Here is a 22,184-nt window from a genome sequence, read left to right on the forward strand (position 1 = left end):
CCCGACCAAGCACCAGCCTATACTATAGCGTTTCAACCCGACTACTAAGGTAATCGTGCAAGGGGGAAATAACGCGTAAAACCTCCAATGTTAAAGAGGTGCCCCAGAGCTGACAGGAGCTCGTTGTTTTTTATTTTCAAGGGTCCCGCTCCGGAGCTCCTGCTAGCCGCCAACGCTGCGACTACGACGGTGCTAGGTTGCCTTGACTACAGCGCCCTCTGTGGTAATGGGCGTGTATTACACTCAACGTCCACTCGTCTGTAAGTCATTACAATGCCCCGACCATGCAGTACCTCCTCCTCAACACAAGGGGCGCTAAACAACTAACTACTTCTTATGAACTCGGAGTTCTCTGCCTTTCTTCTGCTTTGTTTTCATTGAGAAAGTATTGGATGGCCAACCAAAATTAAACACGGTATGTTTGATATATTTCAAATAAAACAGTAGCTTCCTCGTGCATATCTTATGTGTTTTCTTCCGGCATTTAATATACATATAATTTAACATAAATGAAAAATACGAATTGAAAACGAACTACTGACGTGTTTATGACAACTCCGGAAAGGGTTTTTGGTTGTCCAACAGACGGAGTTCTCTCCGGTTCACACATGGGGAAACTTTAACTGCTCCTCATCAAAACATCAAGATTAAACCATTTTAAGGCTTTTCTCTTCATCATGTTGAAGTCCAGAACCTTTGTAAAGAAGACCCGGTCGGGCGGGGTGGTGAAGGTGGTGCGCGAACATTATCTGAGGGATGATATCTGGTGCGGGAGCGAATTATGCTCCCAATGCAAACAGGAGTCCACGGTGCTGCAGAGAGACGCGTGCATCGAGAGCAACCTGTGCTCTTATCCACATTATCTGGTCCCAGATACGAATGTGGTGCTGCATCAGGTAACATGTGTTCTCTGATTTCATAGGCGTTGACACCAGCCAGCATAAAGCACGTTCAATATGTTGATTTCCTTACAGACTTGTAGTGCCTCTCGTGTAACGTAATACAACATAATAATCCACAATGTATATATAACTGGGGCCAGAATACTTGATATTAATTTAATTTCGAGTGTCATTAAGTCATTCTCAAACTGTTTAATCTAACTTGGTTTACGCAACAGGAACCCTGTCTGTGAAGTACGATCTTCTGCTTATTGTTTTCCTTTATCACACAGCTGGGTAGGCCTATTCTGTTTTATTTAACTATCAGTATAACAAAGTATTACAAAGTTGTTGAAGAGGTATAACATAAATGTAGCAGACAATGGTGATCCCTTGGTTGTAGGCCATTATAATAACCATGTAACATCTGATTTGCACCTCATTCTGAACAGCTTTGATTTTCTCTCCAACCGCCTGTGTCCTGTAGATCGACGTGTTGGAAGATCCTGTGATCCGTAATGTGATCATCCTTCAGACTGTTCTGCAGGAGGTACGCGCCCGCAGCGCACCGGTCTATAAACGCCTGAAAGACATCATACACGAGAAAGAGAAACTGTTCTACACCTTTACCAACGAACACCACAGGTACATTTGTTTTTTTAAAGACGCCACTTGAATGACAAATCACATGGATTGCTCGATAGGAATGTGTAAAACATATAATCTGTGAAAAAATCCATGGTCCAGCAGTTGCATGTGAACTTCAGTATTCATATTGCCCTTCACACTTATATCTCCTTATTAGACCTTAGTTCCCCATGATATACACTCGCTGGTGAAACATTTATATATATTTTTTTTAAATTCCTGCCACCAATTAATTCTCATAATTTCTATTCTTCCAGAGAGACCTTCATCGAGCGTGAGCCGGGGGAGAGCGCCAATGACCGCAACGACCGCGCAATCCGTGTGGCGACCAAGTGGTACAGCCAGCATCTTAAGACGACCGAGTCCGAAGCAGAAGGGCTGAAGGTGGTCCTCCTCACCAATGACATGGGGAACAAGCAGAAGGCGGAGGAGAGTGGCCTGCTAGTCTACAGATGTAAGAGGTCTTTATTCAGAGGAAATATCATGTGAAGAGGCACAGATGCAATTTATTACAGATCAGTTTAAAGAAGCACAACCCCAAAGAAAATTGTAAAATGTCAGTCACGCCACATTCAACTTGCAAACGCAGGAGGATCATGCTCTGATTAAACCACCATTCATTTTTTTCAGCAAGTAGAAGCCGCCTCAAGCCTCCTTAGATACAAGCATGCTGCCAAACGGCGTCAGCTGTGTGTACCACTTTGTCACAAGCGTTTCTTCTCTTACATACCAGGTGAGGAGTACATCAAGAGCCTAATAGGGAACCCTGAGCTTGTGGATCACCTGGCATTGTCCAATGAGGACAAGGTAAACACTCACACAATTATATACTATACTGTAGCTATAGACATTTCCGATTTTAGGTCAAATGAGATCCTATGTAGAATATGTATCTGTATCTCCTGTTTTTACTTTGTGCCCAAATTCTTTGGGACATTACTCCCTCTGTGTTCTCCCTCCATTGATTTCTTTCTCTAACCTCCCTCCCTCCAGAATGAGGTCACTAGCACTAAAGTGTTATTCCCAGAGCACCTCCCTCTATCCAGGATCCAAGCAGGAATTAAGAGTGGCTCCTTCCTTCAGGGCACGTTCAGGGCGAGCAGGGACAACTATCTGGAGGCCACAGTCTTTGTCCAGGGAGAGGGAGAAGACAGCACAGAGGTACGTACGTGTGTGTGTGTGTGCACAGTTAGATTGTTAACGATAATCCAAAATCTTTAGATGTAAGGATTTTTTCCGACGACCTCATCTGGGTTCGGGTAAGGATTTGTCACGTTGAGAGATTTAAGTTTCAAATTTAGAGGAATTGACCACAAGTTTTATTTGATTTTCATGAATGGTAAAGTGCCATGCAGACTCTAAATGCTGTACTGTTTCCTTGGACGCGCTGCCAGGTTCTCCTCCAGGGTCTGCAGAACCTCAACAGATCGGTTCACCAGGATGTGGTTGCCGTGCAGCTGTTGCCGCGGGAGCAGTGGGTGGCGCCCTCCTCAGTCGTGCTGCAGGACGAGGGCGCAGCGAAGGACGATGATGTTGAAGAGGGAGAGGAGGAGAAAGCGGTGAATTGGGGGAGAGGGGGTTTGATTAGACTGGTTAAATCTCTGAGTACTATTGGGGAGGCGTATGTTGTCACCATTCTTGTGGTCGTAATGAAATTCGGCAGCATGGATAGTATCTGCGTGCTGTGCTACACAAAGGGCCTCCATTGTTTATTTTTAATTTTTTTTTAAATGTACTTTGCAATTGAATAACAACCCCAGTTTGACCCTTTTTGTAGCTACGTTATTTTAATTACTGCTGTGTTTCTGTGCGTCTGAGCAGTTGAGGATATCGGCAGCTGACGCGGCCAGGAAGCCCACAGGCAAAGTGGTGGGAATCATCAAAAGAAGCTGGAGGCCGTTCTGTGGCATGCTCAATGTGTCTCAGATAAAAGAGGTGAGTGTAGCCTGCTCTATAATACCACATGACAAGCACTGTTTAGTTTAGCTTGCTTTGAAATTTTGAAGCTGTCCTCAAAACTGATATGCATTTTAGCTTAGAATTTGATAAATAATGTACAAAATGGCTATGCTTCCTTGTTTCTTACCCTCAGCACTGACCATCCTTTCTATATATATTTATTTTTCCGTTTAGTCGACTCGTCACCTTTTCACCCCAGCAGACCGGCGTGTCCCTCGCATCCGCATTGAAACGCGTCAGTCCTCCACACTGGCAGGCCAGAGGATCATGGTGGCCATCGACGGCTGGCCCAGACACTCTAGATATCCAAATGTGAGTTGAGTGTTCACAAGGGAAATTGACTGTTGTAGATTCTCTAGCATCACACATAATAATAAGTACAAAGAAATGTCAAGTCTGTGCACAAGAGAAAACCTTTTTTCCTCCCCTTGTTAGGGTCACTTTGTGCGCAGTCTGGGAGGTGCAGGGGATAAGGACACAGAGCAAGAGGTGCTGCTTCTGGAGCATGACGTCCCCCACCAGGCCTTCTCTCAGGCGGTGCTCAGCTTCCTTCCCAAGATGCCTTGGGCCATCACACCAGAGGTGATAGCAGCTTCTCTTGAGATACACCATATTGTAGTCCCAGTTTTGTTAATCAGTGGGTCTGTGAGCATATAATTTTGAAGCATGCGTATAGGTCCATGTGTACATTGTATTCATTTGGATGTGTGTGTGGTGAAGGACATGGCGAGGAGAGAGGACCTGAGGCATCTGACAGTGTGCAGTGTGGATCCTCCGGGATGTACGGACATAGACGATGCCCTGCACTGCAGAGAGCTGGACAACGGAAACCTTGAGGTACACATACACTATGAAGTGACTGGAGCTCTCTGTATCTATGTTTCATGTGAGCCCACAGTTCATTTTATTTGTTTGCTGTAGGTGGGGGTCCACATCGCCGATGTCAGTCACTTCATCAGACCTGGCAACGCTATGGACAAAGAGGCTGCCAACCGTGGCACCACTGTGTACCTGTGTGGCAAAGTAAGGGAAAAACACAAAATTGTGTCTTTTGTATATATAAATCTTTTTTTCTTTAAGATTTCAGGGTTTTATTGACATTTTAAATATTGTTGTGTCAACAAAGATGCCTTTCCTTAGCCACCAAATAGTTGAGTTTAGAGACTGATTCCTTCATTTGATAACTTTTCAGAGGATTGATATGGTTCCTGAGCTGCTCAGCTCCAATCTTTGTTCTCTACGCTCCAATGTGGAGAGGTGAGGACTAGAGATGCACTCACACAATAATCAATATCATAAATACTCCAGTGAATAGGTGGACAATCATTTTTTGCCATTCCAGCTGATTTAGCTGAACCGAACGCAGTTGTCTCTGATTTATTTATTTTTTATTTTCTCTTTTTTTACCCAGGCTTGCTTTCTCATGTATCTGGGAGATGAACACCAAGGCGGAAATCCTAAAAACCAGGTTCACAAAAAGTGTCATTAACTCCAAGGTATAGTACCAACAGTCAAAGTATGAAGGTATCTTTTAGTTTTGAGTCTCAAAATGAAAGGATCAAGATATTGTCAATCATGATACACTTAATATACTGATATTAAGTTGTGTCTCATTGTTTTCCCAGGCGTCTTTGACCTACGCTGAGGCCCAAATGAGGATTGATGACACCGCTATGAATGATGATACCACTATGAGCCTACGAGGTCTCAACAAACTAGCCAAGATCCTCAAGAAGCATAGGATAGAGAAAGGGTGAGGACTGGAAGCCAGAAGAATGTGTTTACAAATGTTAGATGGCACATTGTAATGTCATGGGAAAAAAATGCTACTGAGTCACTATTTGTCCATACATTACACACAGTCAAGTTAAAAACCAGAAGTGAGAAGGATGGGAGGAGAGAATCCAGAACATTAGATTAGTTGATAATCGCTCCTATCCTAACCGTGTATTGAATTTTGTGTTCAGGGCGTTGACGCTGTCATCCTTAGAGGTCCGTTTCCACATCGATAGTGAAACCCACGACCCTATCGACCTCCAGACCAAAGAACTCATGTAAGTCACTTCAAAAAAAAGGGAGCCTTCTGCAGAAACCTTTTTGAGAAACCCTTTCATACACAGGAGCTTATTTTATAAAGCCTTTTTCTTTAGTGTGTCTGTGAGTGTCTTGCTTTGTTTTGAACACATTGTCAATAACTTCCATCACTCTTCGTTATTAGGGAGACAAACTCCATGGTGGAGGAGTTCATGTTGCTGGCCAATATATCAGTGGCCCAGAAGATTTACGATGAGTTTCCAGACTGCGCCATGCTGAGGAAACATCCAGCGCCACCTCCTTCCAACTACGACGTCCTGCTCAAGGCTTCAAAGTCTAAGGTGAGTGGAGACACATGGTCTCACAGCAAAAGTACTTTGGTTTGCAAATGATTTGCCAATGTTTCTTGAGCTAATTTTATTAATCTGCCTGTATTATGAATTGAGGCTGTTGTCTATTCATTTGCGGAAGCTTCATGTATCCAAAAAGTATGCTGAGCTGAATCACATTTAAATTTGGTTCCTGGACCGTGAATCTCTGCCCACTCAGATTTGTTGGTTTTAATGACTAAAACTGTCAGTTTGTGTCTTTTCCAATAGTGTTTTTGTCTGCGTTTATGCTCATTGTCTGCATTAATGTGCGCTGTCCCTTTTTCACCTTTAGGCATTTAGTCGGCTTATCAGCTTACATTGAGGCGTTTCATTAAGTTCCAGTAAGCAAATGTTAGAAGCCCTGGTCAAATCACTGCAGTAGACTGATAAAGTAAAGGAACTGGACTCTTTTGATATGATCAATAATGCTTATATAAAAATAGCGCGGCTCAGGATTTTTGTCTTTAAATATTACACTTTCTTTCCTTTTTCTACCAGGATGTGGAGATCCACACAGATTCGGCCAAGGCCCTGGCTGACTCCCTTGACGTGGCAAAAGTGGACGGCTTCCCGTACTTTAACACGCTACTGCGCATCTTGGCCACACGCTGCATGATGCAGGCTGTCTATTTCTGTTCTGGCATGGACAGTGATTTCCACCACTACGGCCTCGCTTCACCCATTTATACACACTTCACGTCACCTATTAGGAGGTATATGACACGGATGACCTACACATCTTTGACTTAATATGTTGTGTCAGTTTTATACGACAAAGACACAATTGGGGGGCGCCCTTAGCTCAGCTGGTAGGGCGTCCCCCCCATGGGCCTCGGCCAGCAGCGGACCCGGGTTCGATTCCAGCCCGCGGTCGTGTTCTGCATGTCACTCCCCTCTCTGCCCCATTTCAACTCTGTCTCTACACTATCAATAAAGCATAAAAATGCCAAAAAAAAAAAAGACACAATTGACCAACGTTCTAACTTCTCCCCTCCACCCTGTTCCATCTGCTCTCCTAAACAGGTATGCTGATATTATAGTACACCGCCTGCTGGCAGTGTCCATAGGAGCGGACAGCACCTACCCAGACTTGATGGACAAACATAAGCAGTCAGCCCTCTCCAACAACCTCAACTACAGACATAAAATGTCCCAGTATGCACAGAGGGCATCTGTGGCCTTCCATACACAGGTAAAACACATATGACCACATTGGTTTGACAAGGTTTACACATTAAAAAAAGCAATTTTCTGAACCATCATTATAAACCTTCAGACTGAAGTAGGCATAACTTAATAACTAAATTCATGCTTTTAATATAAATTAAATTGCTTTCCAGTTGTTCTTCAAGAGCCGAGGCAGACTGAACGAAGAAGGGTATGTTCTGTTTGTGAGGAAGAACGCGATCATTGTGCTCATCCCAAAGTTTGGCCTGGAGGGAACCGTCTTCTTTGACACCAAAGACAAGGTGGCCCCAAACCTTGTTTTTGACGAAGAGGTATAATCAAGTTTACTTTTCTTATAGAAGAGGGGGATAGATATATCAAGACTAACTAAATCCACCAGTGGGCTGTGCTTTAAATATATCTTCTGTTTGTGTGTGTGATTAGGGTCCCTCTCTGAAGGTTGAGCAGCACACCTTCTCCATATTCGACAGGGTGAAGGTCACCATCAGTCTCGACGACTCCAATATTCAGCACCAGAAGATCCGCATGTCTCTGATTGAACCTGTGGTAAGGCCTCACTAAACCCAACATGGGTTTCACTTTTGAACCACCAGTGATACACAATTATTGCCCACTTCACTTAACATTTTTAATTTGACTTTTTGAAAGAGATTTTTCTTCAGATTGTATGCCTCACCTAACAGCTTGCAGTACTTAGGTTCAATTGAGGAGGAGAATAGGTTGTTTTCAGTTAGTCATAAGATAATTTGTTCAGTTAACTTAAAATGACCAGGATTGTGCAAAAGGTAATTGTTTTTCTTTAATTTTTCTTTTTTAGATCCCTGGTGTTAGTGTTCCAGCCCCGGATGTTGAACCACCGGCCAAAAAATCTAAACTGGACCGCTGAAACAGAAAGCCACCAGCCAGCCATCCAGATTAAGATATCAAGTATATTAAAGAACCTGTTAGATACATTGATAACATTAATTGTAATATTTTTAGCTAGTCTGTCCATTTCTATAAATCTACAACAGTGAAGTTGCACTGCTCCAACCTCACATTTACGACTCTGCTCATATATTCATTTTATAGTTGAAAAACTTGTTTGAGTCAAAAATGCAGTGTTACTCATGAAATAACAGTGTAGTAGGCTACCAATTAAAAACATTTTTTTAAACCTGTGTGTTTTGTAGACCCATCAGAAATCTTTATCAGTAAAACTCTGAAATATTTGTATAGAAAGTGGTTCATAAACACCGACAAGGTAGTCTACAGCTTTGTTTTTTTTCCTTCAAATAATTAATACACTGAATTGAACCTTCTAAAACTGAACCACAATAATTGGTGGTCAAAATGCATTAAGAAAATGTAAAAGATGCTTGATTTATTGGGAGCTTAACCCTTACAGCATTGTCGTCACTGAAAAGAAAAAAATTACAAACACCCTACTCAAAACAAATGTCATCCAAGCCAGACAAAGAATTCAAGTCATTTTAATGACAGCCAATGCTTATATGGATACTCAAAAAACAAATGGCTCAATCAGCATTTAAAACACTACTAGTGGCATAAATCAGTGTCAGTCTTATTCAGGAATAAATATTCTAACAATCCCAAAAAAGATCCACAGGCAACTTGAATTTCTACTCATTCAGTAGAAAGAAAAAGCTTTCATATAAAATCTTCATGATAAACGTTTTTATAAAAACATAAATACAGTACACATCTGATGTCATCTGGAAGTCAGGACCAATTAGGTTGATCGTGTCGGCACCAAATCAAAAACGATGGCATTAGCATCAATACAGCATTCAAGTAGGTTACTGTTGTGCAAGTGTGGTACAGAATTAATTTTTTATTTTTTTCTCCACCCACCTCATCACACCCAAATCCTGGGTCTTAAAGAACTGTGAAGTTAGAAGTGTAGCATTTCAGTGTCTTACAGTGGGGCTAAGATAGGCTAAGGGTTAGTCTTCTCCCTTCTAACCTGTGATTAAACATACTATGGTATAGCATTTGCTTCCGGGTCAGGAAACTTGAACTTTAAACCTTAAAAGAACCAATAACAATTTGTGAAATCCCTCAGCTGAGAATAATTTTCAAAATTAATTTAACATTTGACCCAAGTCATCCTAACAAAATTAATTTCACTTTGTAAACTGTGTTGTATTTGATTGCAAATTAATCGTCTTTATCTTCCTCTGAGAGAGATGTCCCTTTAAATGCATCAATCAGATGGCTCAGTGGTGAGGATAAAATACCTGGAAAACAAGAAGCATATTTTTAGAAATAAATTAAATGTTAAATCGCTATTCATACAGAGTGATCACTTACATAATGTGCGCGTTTCATAAAGCTGATCTCTCAGTCAGCTGCTCTGCATGTAATCGGCAAATAAACTTTTCGGGGATCCACAAAATTAATATCCAATCACAAGAGAGAACGCTACAAACCGACACCCGTCTCACTGCCGGTGCACGCCAGAGCGACAGATGGGTGAATGTTTATGCGCCTACAATGGCGGAGCAGGTAAAAATCCTTCCCAAAGTCTGTTTTGATGGTTTATCATGTTTTATCACACTTATGGATCTGAAATAGTGCTAGATAACTCGCTGCTTGAAGACAGTGCATTAATGTGGTGACGTAGGGACGAGCGAGGGGACTGCTAACTGCAGTAACTGACAGGAAGTTAGCTAAAAGAACCATTCCGCTTACAGCACCTTTAAAGTAAACTAATAGATTTCTTTAGCATGCAAAATACAGTTTGTTGTCTACAAGATACTTTTAATGAGCATATTTAAATTAAGTGTTGAAACCCTTTTTGATATAATGACACAAACTCTTATCTACAACACTGTGTGTGTGTGTGTGTGTGTGTGTGTGTGTGTGTGTGTGTGTGAAGGGTTGGCAGTACCTTTGCTTTGGCGTGTCGAGTGACTTGGAAGGCTTCTTCTGCCACGTTTGAACTGAAGAACTCTTTGCTTTGACAGTCAGAGCTGAGCCCATCTATAAGACTGCCAGTGCCTGCTGAGATAGTGGTGTACCCGCTGTCCACCTGAACACACACAAAAAGCAGTACGTTACATATAACATTGGACTTACACATCATTATGACTTGAACAACATCAATGCATTCATGTAAAAGTAAGTCAACTGTAATGCAAAAAGAGCAAAGTTGTGAAAGAAAATGCTCACACGAACCTGCATGCTGGAATCGTAGCGTATGCTGCTTCCCTCCGCCAATAGGGATACAAACATGCGAGAGCTCTCTATCGCCGACAAATTGCCCATACGTGAGCTGGTGAGTAGCCCCGAAAGCCCTGCACCGTCCTCTTCTTCATCGTCCAACCTCCCTTCCAGTCCCGTGTCCTTGTCCTCCTCCATTTTCACAGGTTCCATAGGATCCAGGCTAACTATCTCTGTGTCAGCGGGGTGGGCATGGCGGGCCATTGGTGAAGCTGGATCTAGCTCCATGGGGGGGAGAGAAGAAGAAGATGGGGAGGAGAAGGAAGCCGAGGAGGAGAGGAGTTGTTCCTCGGCCTCCTGATTGTCCTGGAGCTTTGGGTTGAGGATGGGGGAGATGAGGGGAGGGGATGCCCAGCAGCGGACTCTAGTCCGGGGATTTGGTCTGCCGTTGTTCTGAAGCTCATTGTGGCAGTGGAGCTGGTGTGGGGAGCAGCTACGAATGGGAGAGCAACCCTCGACAAATGGGCTCTCTTTGTTGCAGGAAGCGACGTCTACATTGCGGGGAGTCACATTGCTCGGCTGCTTCCTCTCGCCTAAAGAAATAAAGACAGATATGAAGAGATACTTGGTTAACATCACCACAACAGTGTCATTTTTTAAAATAATATAGTGAAGTAAAGTTTATTTCAATAAAAGAAGTGTACCTGAGCCTATGGGTGTGCGAGCGGCATGTGAAACAATAGGAGAAACGGTGGGAGAGACCAGAGCAGCAGGAGACGACCTATCAGGGAACATAGGACTGGTGAAGCTGCCGAGGCTGCAGTCCCGAAAGCAGCCATGCTGGATGGGACTGGACGAGAACTGGCCCTAAAAGTTAAGACAAATCAAACACATTTTTAATTGAACCGCAATAGTGTTTATTTAACTTAAAACATTTGGGTCCAAAGAAACCTGTAACTCACTGCTAAAAAAAAATCACTTCAAGAAATGTTTTCAGTTGCAACGTTGAGAATTGCTTTTGAGAATTACATAAATCTAGATAACTGGTCTGAAAAGATTAGTTAACAGAAGATATGTTATGGATTCCAAGTTATAACAACAAACCTACTAACTTGCTGAAATCTGTTGCTAAATAAAAACATTACTTAAAAAGGGGGAGAAAAAAAGATCAGAAATGCATATTCTACAATATCAACTTTAAACATATATCTACATAGATATTGTACCGTAAAATGGACGTACCAATTATGAAGAAATAAATTTATTTTGTATGAAGATAAAGTAATTTGTCTATCCATCTATCGCTACACCACTGACCGTAGAGGGAGTCGCAGCTGACGTGCCACGGCACAAAGGTGAAGCAAATACTGAAGACAGAGCTTCGACCCCTCCCTCTCCTTGGTTTAGTGAAGGCCTCTCCTGCTGCCTGTCGTAGCTCCTCTCTGGGCTCGGGGGGCCGGAGCTGTCAGAGCCGCTGTTACTGCCCTGGCCGTCCAGGAAGAGCTTCCGTCTTAAGGACGAGGAACTGAGACTCTCCTGCACAGCATCGCACGCTTCCTCATGGCGGTAATATTCCCCTGAGGGAAAGAGAAGAAAAACACGGTTCACCTGATGGTTCAATGTTCACGTCACAACAGTGTCTTCCGATTTGACCGTTCAGTCATTTTATTAGAAGCTTACCTAGTACTTTCTCCAAATCAAAAGCCAGAGGTAATGAAAGAGTCGTCTGACAAGCAACTGTTAGAACAGACATAATAAGGGAGACATTAAAAACTATTTAGTGGGTATTGATGGAAAAAGAGAAGATATGGGGGCACTTTGTGTATAAAAAGAAACACTATAAATGTTTTGTTTTTTTTAATACCAACCTGAATTTGTTTCCGTCTCCTCTGCAATCGTGGTAGACTTAGTACCTAGAAGTGCAAAGACACAAGGTGAAATGCTTATGAATTATAAGAACAAGAACACAACATGAGCGAATCGAAGACATTTAAGGAGTGGAAAAGAAAATCACAAGACAACTTACTTTTCATATAGATCTGGGGGCCTTTACGGGGGTCTGGTGCTGCCCAGGGAGAGGGCACGATGGCTCCTTTGGTGAAAAACTTTATTGGGAGAAAGACAAATGTAAAACAAAAGTCATCAACAATCTAAGTGAAGTTTATATACCATATATAAAAACGTTGCCATCATTGTACAATATGCTTATATTTGATTAGAATTTCATACCTGCTCAATAGCATTTTGACGCTTCGCCTCAATGTCTGAATCCATCCTAGATGTTTGGTAGAAAGGTTTTGTCACTTAAATTCCCTGCCCTTTTCAATTTAACAGTTGGATTTAATACATCAGGATTGGTTTATAAGCAGCTCTGTAACAATGTAATTTGTATTACCTACGGATCTACAACGGCTACTGTGTTCAGTACGTACCTTGTTTGGCTGAGGTAAAAGGACTGTCGCTGGATATCCTCCGCGTCTATGTGTACAGGGTCAAGACTGGACATTTCATCAATAGACCAGTTGAACTTGGGAGGAGTCTGGGGGAAGAAATAAATGAGGAAGTGAAGTGAATTAAAATAATACAGTACATACATAAATACACTCTTTACTCAAGCAAGCCTGTGCACATTACAAAACATTTAGAAGTTTGCACGAAGACATGTGTTTCTGTGCATGTGTCAAACAATTCTGTTGTGTGTTAAAACCAAACGTACAGCTTTACAGGACTTGAAGACAGACGGGCTTGGCATCAAGGTCTCACGAAGGTGGTGGTAGTCATTGGGGCTTTCAAAAGGGTTTCTAATGGAAGGCCTGCCTGGAGTCTCTGGAGTGATTTGGAGCTCAACATGGTCCATCTTAGCAAACAACAAAAAGTCCAGTGAGTCAGTAAATTTCATTTCAGAAACAAAATGGCCAAGAAAATGTTCACACAAATTATAGTCTTTGTTTCGATGTAAGAGGAGTCGTTTCTATTTTGTTTTGTTAATTACGTTGGTTGGTTAACTACATTACTTTCTCTGTTTCAGAGTGAAGTTGCCTTCGAAGTGTAGCAGAGATTTGAATACAGCGTTACAACGTTTCACTCGGTTCCTTGTTTTTAACTCTCCAATATACTTTTAAAATAAATTACACATTATATTATTAGCTATACATTTTTTGCCGGTGGTACTTACAACTGTTAATGAGCCACGAGTTTCAAAACGCAGCTAAAAACAAATCTTCATGAAGAGTCAGCAAACAATCAGCAGCGTGAGGGTTCAAACGTTTATTTCAATTTCGCCCTACAGCCCAACAGCCAATAGAAATGACGCAGGGAGTTCTGAGGAACCAATCAAGGAGAAGAACGATAAACTCGTCACTTCCTCCTCCAGTTTATTTAGTGATGATAGCAGGGCTATGTGGCTAGCGACTAATATAGTCTATTCATGATAGTGTATCTAATTTTTGAACGGTCATGTAAAATGAAAACAAAACATTTTATATCTGAGTGAACTGTTCTAATACTATAAACTTGTACCGCGTCAGGGACCTTTTCAAGTCTTTTTAGCCACCTCCTAGCACGCGTTGGCTAACTATTCATCTACACCATGGCAAGTGCAGCTAATGCCAACCTAAACGCAGTCCGGGAGACAATGGACGGTAAATATATATATTTATACACATGCATAGGGTTTCTGTGGGTCCTTAAAGGTGTCCAAAACACGTATTTACATGTAAGGCCTTAAAGAGTCTAAACGTGTCTTGAATACGATTTTGACAGGGAGCCTATGTTTGGATTATGACGTTACTGTTACTTTAATTATGATGTGTATTTGGGGAGAAAATGTGTACTATACACACTGTACCATACCTACAAAACCGATATGCAACCAAACGTTTCATGTTTAATGTGAATACATTTCTTTGTTTCCCTCCATAACCTTTCACATGTATTTGCCAGAATGGACTTGAAATAGGTCTTCAATTGTATATTGGCCTTTCCAACGTATTAAAGTCTTACAAACTTAAACCCCCTGATTGTACTTGAAAAATAGTTGACAACATATTGTATTGGACCTGTCACAGTCAAATTCACTCTCTTCCTCCCAACAGTGCTTTTGGAGATCTCCCGGTTGCTGAACACTGGTTTGGATATGGAGTCGCTGTCCATATGTGTGAGACTGTGTGAGCAAGGCATCAACCCAGAGGCTTTGTCTGCAGTCATCAAAGAACTGCGTAAAGCTTCTGAATCCCTCAAGGTACTGAAACCTTTTCATATTGCTGTAGGGGCCGTCTTTTGACTGATGTCGATGCCAATAAAACAGCCCACTGAAAACTAGTGTAGTGTTAGGCTGAAAGTTGAGAAGCCTTCAGCTGCTATCTACATTGTGTTTTTTTGTGTCTCTATGCTAATGATATTTGGAAATTTGAAAACTGTTAACAAAGCTGTTTATATGTGCATGTTTCCATTGAGATGGAAACCTACACTCACTGGCCACTTTATTAGGTACAGCGGTTCATTTTCTTGTTAACACATATAACTAATCAGCCAATCACATGTCAGCCACTAAATGCATTTAGGCATGTAGACCTGGACGGGACAACTTATTGAGGTTGAAACCGAGTAACAGAATGGGGAAGAAAGGGGTTTTAAGTGACTTTGAACATGGCAATATTGAGGGTGCCAGGAGGGCTGGTATGAGTATTTCAGAAACTGCTGATCTTCTGGGATTTTCACTTTAAACCATCTCCAGGGTTTACACAGAATGGTCAAAAAAAGAAAAAATATCCAGTGAGCGGCATTTGTGTGGACATAAAATGCCTTGTTGAAGTCAGAGGTCAGTGGAGGATGGGCATACTAGTTTGAGATGATGGAAAGGCAACAGTAAGTTAACTCAAATAACCACTCGTTACAGCCAGGCAATGCAGAATACCATCTCTGAACGCAAAAGACGACCAATCTTGAAGCAGATGGGCTACAGCAACAGAAGACCCCACCGGGTGCCACTCCTGTCAGCTAAAAACAGGAAAATGAGGCTACAATTCTCACAGGATATTGGACAATATTGAAAAATCAGGCATGGTCTGATTAGTCTCAATTTTAGTTGCGACATTCAGATAGCAGGTTCCGAATTTTGTGTTGCACCATCAACCATGCCATGTTCAAAGTCACCTAAACGCCCTTTCTTCCCCATTCTGATGCTCGGTTTGACTTCAGTACATTGTCTTGACCACGTCTAAATGCATTAAATTGCTGCCATTTGATTGGCTGATTAGCTTTTTGTTTTTATAAGCCATTGAACAGGTGTACCTAATAAAGTTTTTTTTTTTTTTTAAGTCAGCTTTCAGATATTCTGCCTTGCCATTTATGCTACTAGAACATTGTGAGCACGTCAACAATATAGGATGATGAGTTTTAAGCTATGGGTGATAAAACAGACATTCTTGTCTTGTTGGTCTTTCCAAAGCATTTTATTGCCTTTCCAGAAAACCTATTATAACATAAACTGAACAAAAATAATTACAATATGTCCATATTTCACTCTCCTAACATTGCATTATGTTGCTTTGTTGTTTGTTGCCTCTGTCTGGAATTTTGAATTCATCCACCTCATTCATGTAACCAACTGTCTAATGTGTTGCCATTAGCATATGGATTGGGGAACATATACTGTATCTGTTTTTGTGCTAAACAAAATGGCAAAATATATTTTTGATTTGTGGCTTAAATCTTTTGAGTGAATCCTAAAGGGAGCATTTCAATCACTATTAAGAACAAATGGTAATCGGTAAAATATCTCATCCTACAGGCAAGAGGGAATGTCATCATAAATAGCTTGATCGAAAAGCAAAATATGCGCAATGTGAGTTCCTACTATTCGTTTCAATTTAGCTTTCTTTCCCATTTAATTTGTAATGTTTATTTTCGATTTCAGGCTTCTGAAAACGGCGCTAATTGAAGTTGCAGCCTGATCAGCAAAGTTGGGAACTTTATTGGGATAAGGCCCCGTTCCTGGATCTGTACGCACCACGGGCTCTCCAGCCAATCAGATTTGTCTGTGTGTTGGCCCTCTGTCTGCTGCTCCTCCTCGGGGACTAAGTGCTCCTGGTCTGCTCTTTGACCTGCATCTGAGTTTTTGTGTCGAGGTTTCAATTTTTAGTGCCCTTCCTAAACTCAAGTCTACTCCTGACATAAAAAGGTGCTCAACCATTCTGCCTAAGTTTTCCTCCAAGTTTTTCCTACTGCCAAGTGTAGTTCAGAGTGGCATGAGCACTTACTTCCTGCCTTAATTTATGAACATCCATTGAAACCTGACTTGTGTCTAACTTGCGTTGCATGTTCCATAAGTAAATCTTTTTTATGATGTTATGAATCGTTTTTAATTTTGTTCAAGCAACATGCATTTTTCAACCTAAACCTTTGCCATTTCCATTGTCTATGTAACCATCAATTTTGAAAGTCTAAATTAAAATGTTACAGCTAATGGCCACAAGGTGGTGGTGTGTCATTGTTATTCTAGTCTGAGGTGTAAGTCTGCATTGTTAGATTCTAACAGCAAGTTTCCTATCAAGTTTTTTTCTAATGTTTAAAACCCTATTAAATACTTACGGTAATGTAATTTTATCATTTACTTTTTTTAAATAAATTCTCCCACCATGATATTTCTGTCTTTTCCTGTACTTGGTCCCATTGTAGAATGTAGCAGAGAAAATGTCCCTGGTGATATCATTCTTACAATCTGAAGGATTTTACAAAATAAATAATTTCCTGCCATACTAGGTGAGAGGGATAAAGGTCTCGGTTAAACATTTTGCAATAATACACCATAGAACATGCAGGGTGGATCCCAGCCAGACATACAAAAGAGAATAACATTAACACAGGTCATTCTTTATGGCAGGATGTCCTGTCGAGCTCAAATCTTGGCCCCCTTTTATGTCCTCATTCTATCCACAAAAAAGTATTTGAGATATATTGCACACTTGACAAAAAAAAAACATGTGTTTGATCAACCAGAAATGAACACCCTTCATCACGTATCTAACCACACTGGGCATTGTGTTGTTTCTCCACTGTCTGTAAAATGGCTCTATTCATCTTCGAGACGAGGGAAAATGCTGAGAGCACAGAACATTCCTCCACAGGCCAATATAGAGGCTAAAAGCGACCTCTCATCCGCAAGGGCTTGAATCAGCTTTTGAATGTGTGTGTGTGTGTCCCTCCTATGTGTGTGAGTTTAGGTGTTCATGCAGCGCTGTAGATATCTACAAATGAGAAGCCCCTAAGCCATCCGACAGCAACGCCTCACCCCTCCCAGGCACACCACAGAGAAAGCCAGCGAGTCTATGTGTGTGTGTGTGTGTGTGTGTGTGTAAGCATTTCTGTCTCCCTCCGCTTTGTCTCGCCATCTTGACTGACAGGCTGTGGGTCTAAATCTCTGTACTGCTGCTTTGATCTCTTAACACAGTATCTCTCTGTTTCACCAATACCAGCATCATGTTGGCGGAGTATGAGAGACATACAGATAGGCCTACAGCGCTGTGGGTCTCCTTGCTAGCCCCTAAAGCCTGAACAACCCCTGGCCTCCGTGGGGGGCGAACCGCAGGAGATGTTGACGGACGGAGATCCACATTGAGAGAATCTTTTTTCTTTTTCTTACAAAGGAAAATAGTTTTGCGCGGCTTGATTGGCTACTGTGGGCGTGGGATTCAGGATGCATTGCTCTCTGTTTGATGTGTTTTTGAAGGGTTTCTCCTGATCCCAGCCCGACACTTTGATCTCTGTAGAACAAAATATTCACAAATCCCATAGTCCTGCCCGAGAGATTAGCGTCCATATATGCATAAACATCTAAGAGGTGTTCAACTAGGGCACTGGTCAGGTCACATGACTGTATAAACTTAAGCAGGTCTTCACATATCGGAACTTCTAAAGGTGTTTATGTTTGTACGTCTGATAATTATCCACGCTGGCGGGATTATTTTTCTGATAAATGAGGGCAGTCTCATTTAAAAGTGAAAGATGTATGTGTTGCAATTACGGTCCAGGTGAGTGCATTGGATATTACAAAAATAATTAGACTGGACTGATTAGAAGTTCCTTATGCATAAGGAGAGATGGTCTGTTGATGTTTGTACAAACAGAAGACAAACATATTGTCTCAAGAAAACAACTACAGTGCAGAGCCTTGTGTGATGCCGAGTTTAACCAAAAGTCAAAGATCACAGTTATGTTTGGGTTACTAATTACCATTAGCCATAAACAGGTTAGTTTAATGGTCTCCCTGCAGAGACATGGCTTTGTTTGCTACTTCCATTTCATGTTTTATATCTCATTATATGGTGATTTTAGGGCGAGAATTTTTTAATCAAAAGACCTTTATTTCTGATGAGTTCTTCAGTTTGGATGATTATAGAAAAAAACTTTGGTTGTTCTTGAAGGAAGTAACTTTGTTGGTATTTAGTTGGTAGGGGGTTAGGATGTATTTAATCTTAGGATGTATTTTTGCTGTCTTGTGAATCCATTTGGGCTGGGCTCTTGTATTGTATGCTTCTTTATACTTATACTCCCGTGTACTTCAAAGGGGAATATTGTATAATTTACTACATTTATCTGATGGCTATATATGCTATAGTTATTTTAACAGATTTTATAGTTTAAAAACCTATATTTTACATATAAAATATGATTGTTGTTATTACACACTAGACCCAATAGTTCATAACATGCAGTCAACTTTGATATTAAAATGCTGCTCACATATAAATGCATCTGCAATTATAATCCAATATATATAATAATGTACCCTGTCAGAGACCCTTCTTTCTGTATATATAAGTATAATAAGTACTTTGAATTGTAAGTTTAGTTTACAAGTCATATTTGCATATTTTGTACCTTTTGTCGAACAGTGGCCTCTTTGGCCTCGAGTAGTCTACAGGTTAAGGAGACATTAGATTGTTTTAAATTTTCATTTTTCCAGATTTTAGTGAGACATTTCACTGTATATGTATGGTCTGTTTACATGTTCTTGTTATGTAGCACAAGTCGAGAATTGCCATAGAGTCAGCAAACTGACCACATGTCAGTTTCACACACTTATCTTTCTTAAGTCTGCTAACACTAGCAAACATAAGCCTCCATAAGTTGCTGGTCCAGCCAGAATAATAATAGCACTGCAGCTTTAATATGCAAGGGGAAGAGTGTGTTCTTCTGTCAAAAGTAACGGTGCAGCTTTAAGTCAAATTTTGACAGTATGAGTTTACTTGTAGTGGACCATTTTTACATTGTGTAATTTTTCACTTTTACTCAAGTAAAGAATCTGATCTTATATTATTTAAATAACCAATTACAAAGCAGCATATTCTCATTGCCCTGTAAAGATCATACTTATAAAAGTCTGTATTCTGACACTGAAGTAATTGATTTATTAATATTTCCGTAACTGATCGACCCTGTCTGGCCCCCCATCCTTCAGCAACGTGAAGCTTCACTGACTGTATTTCCCCTAAGAGGAGTTCTGTGACCTTGTTGCAGCTTACTCCAGTACACCACCCTTGATTAAATACAGGCTACACTTTTACACCGTAAGATTATACTATTTAGGTCCCAATTAAATTCATTGCAAGGAAATTGGATCATAAACCCTTTAAAGGATCGTTAACAATCATTAGACAGGATAATGGCCTGGCAATCAAAATATGTTAAAGTTAAAAAAGAAAAAAAAACTTCCAATGTCTTTTAGTGACTTTGTTGTTTTTGGACATTTTCCAAGCTGATTAATGTAGAATTGATTGATTTACAGTTGTAATTAGCTGTCTTCTGCATAGATGCATAATAATCATATATAATCCCTGCTTGTTTTAAAGTATTAATTGGTTTCATTAACAAAAGCAGTTAATTGAATAACAATTAGCAAAGTTGGTGATGGCATCAATGCCGCGCGTGCAATCTCCCTTGTGTTTTCCTTAAGATGATAATGAAACCACCTTTTTTATCAGATTGGAATTTTGTGTGTTGGACTATGTAATGACTAATATGATATTGAGCTTATTAGTTTATTCGAGTGGCTCACTGAGGCGTTAAGCTTGTATTGAACACGTTGTGTTTAACAGGTAGGCACCATATGCTGCTTTAATCAGACATTGGAATCACATTTGGTTGTTAAATTGTCTTCTAATAAAAGCAGGTAGTAAAACAACTTGAGCTAATTCAATTTTGGGCGAGTTTGGGTGAAGTGAACAGCTGTTCATGTTTGCTGAATTCTTTTAACATTCCCTCTGTTGTTCTTTTTTCTTTCTTTTTTACAAGGTTTGACTCTACAACTGCCTGTTTGTTCTTCAACTTTTCTTGTTGAAAATAGAGATGGAGGGTGGACTAGCTGTCCACTTCCCTTAAAAGAAGACAATACCAGGCATATTGTAGTGACAGCTTGCATTGTGTGTGTGTGTGTGTGTGTGTGTGTGTGTGTGTGTGTGTGTGTGTGTGTGTGTGTGTGTGTGTGTGTGTGTGTGTGTGTGTGTGTGTGTGTGTGTGTGTGTGTGTAAAAGAGAGTGAGAAAAAGTAGACAGGAGAGAGCGTGTGTGTGTGCGTGTGTCTGTGTGTATGTTAGAAAAATCGAGAAAGTGTGTGTGTTTGCATGTGTGTTACAGTGACAGCTTGTATTCTCTGTGATTAATGATGTGCTGTGTGACTTGATAAGTGCTTCGGAGGACCAACGCTTGTTTCAATTAGACCTTGTGAAGGTCGCGACGCCGCGCCGGCCTCTCATTATCATATCCATAATCAATCCACATTATCATAGGGGAATGTGCAATGGATGTGTGATATCTTGGTCATACACACACACACACCCACATACACCTAATCACATACCAAAACACAATGACACACTCTTTCACTCTTTTTCTCACACACACACACACACACACACACACACACACACACACACACACACACACACACACACACACACATACACACACACCCTTCACTCCAAGTTGATTTGAATCATAACAGTGGCTGTCGGAACGAACTGTCTGTTGAGATTAAGAGTGTGTTTCTGAGAATTAAGCAGCGCTGATGGTGGTGGCATTTCAGATCCCCTCTGCAGACACAAATGCCAAAACATCATTCTGTCGCCCCCTCCTTCTCCCTCGCAAAACCACATAAGACCTAATGCACACACATACACACTTAACCAGGACCCCGGGGCATTTTTAATAGAGGCGAAGTGATTCGTATGTTTTTACTCCTCTAATGAGAACAGATTGAGTGGTATTTACACTTCATCGGCTGATCTAACCACCTACACATTTCCCTCATGCTTCTGCTGCTCACTGGCCAAAACAGACATGTGGAAAGGGCCAGAGCTTGGCTTTCAAACAGCGACACAACATGAACATTATCTTTGTCTCTTTGGCTTATGGTGGCACAACAGCAAGACAAATATGACTTCTTGAAAAATGAAGGGAAAAAATGCAGCTAGATTTTGTTTCTTTAAGGAATTACATGTGTTTAGTCTACAATAGTAACACTTGGAAGTGATGATGACTTGGGTTCTGGCTGTTGATTCCTGGTGAATCTCAAATTTAATCAGATAATCAACCTGAGATTGAAACACAAAATTACACCTATTTCCTTCAAAAATCATTTGAACAACAAATACGTGTAGAATATATGGTAGGCTACAATTACAGGAATAAAGGCAAAAAGTGGAGCAATTATACGAATCAAAGAAGATATAAAAAAATTCATTAACTCAGTAATAATCTTCCCAGGCGGTCCAAATGGATAGGCTTGCAAAGTCTGAGGAAGACAAAATGTAAGTCCTTAAAAGAGGAGTAATCCACTGATTTAGCACTCAACATTGCAAGAATTACAATGGACTGATTTCTTCTCTTTTTTATGGACACAGCAGAAGCAAAGATATCACCTTTTTACGCAAAATGTGTGT

General features: G+C 40.8%; 3 protein-coding genes across 3 annotated transcripts; 2 read left to right on the top strand and 1 right to left on the bottom strand.

The window, feature by feature from the left end:
• The first annotated feature begins 596 nt into the window (after positions 1–596).
• Positions 597–8,241, top strand: dis3 (DIS3 exosome endoribonuclease and 3'-5' exoribonuclease). Its single transcript, XM_080036272.1, has 21 exons — positions 597–896; positions 1,369–1,526; positions 1,787–1,983; positions 2,263–2,336; positions 2,523–2,690; positions 2,924–3,088; positions 3,351–3,464; positions 3,663–3,800; positions 3,924–4,070; positions 4,209–4,325; positions 4,410–4,511; positions 4,681–4,745; positions 4,900–4,984; positions 5,114–5,241; positions 5,456–5,542; positions 5,707–5,863; positions 6,392–6,606; positions 6,917–7,085; positions 7,234–7,392; positions 7,505–7,627; positions 7,899–8,241. The coding sequence occupies exons 1-21, from the start codon at positions 678–680 to the stop codon at positions 7,965–7,967; spliced, it is 2,856 nt and encodes a 951-aa protein (XP_079892398.1). The 5' UTR covers positions 597–677; the 3' UTR covers positions 7,968–8,241.
• An 847-nt stretch (positions 8,242–9,088) lies between these two features.
• bora (bora aurora kinase A activator) lies at positions 9,089–13,145 on the bottom strand (the record flags this gene model as incomplete). Its single annotated transcript, XM_080036856.1, has 11 exons — positions 9,089–9,321; positions 9,975–10,115; positions 10,262–10,839; positions 10,951–11,113; positions 11,564–11,823; positions 11,927–11,983; positions 12,115–12,159; positions 12,273–12,351; positions 12,476–12,521; positions 12,679–12,785; positions 12,963–13,145. 11 exons carry the CDS (start codon positions 13,143–13,145, stop codon positions 9,301–9,303), a joined length of 1,680 nt encoding a protein of 559 aa, XP_079892982.1. The 3' UTR covers positions 9,089–9,300.
• Positions 13,146–13,624: 479 nt separating this feature from the next.
• Positions 13,625–16,874, top strand: mzt1 (mitotic spindle organizing protein 1). Its single transcript, XM_080037370.1, has 3 exons — positions 13,625–13,887; positions 14,341–14,486; positions 16,164–16,874. The coding sequence occupies exons 1-3, from the start codon at positions 13,836–13,838 to the stop codon at positions 16,185–16,187; spliced, it is 222 nt and encodes a 73-aa protein (XP_079893496.1). The 5' UTR covers positions 13,625–13,835; the 3' UTR covers positions 16,188–16,874.
• Positions 16,875–22,184: the final 5,310 nt, after the last annotated feature.

Source organism: Ammodytes marinus (genome assembly GCF_949987685.1).
Source record: "Ammodytes marinus genome assembly, chromosome: 11".
Lineage (NCBI taxonomy): Eukaryota > Metazoa > Chordata > Actinopteri > Uranoscopiformes > Ammodytidae > Ammodytes > Ammodytes marinus.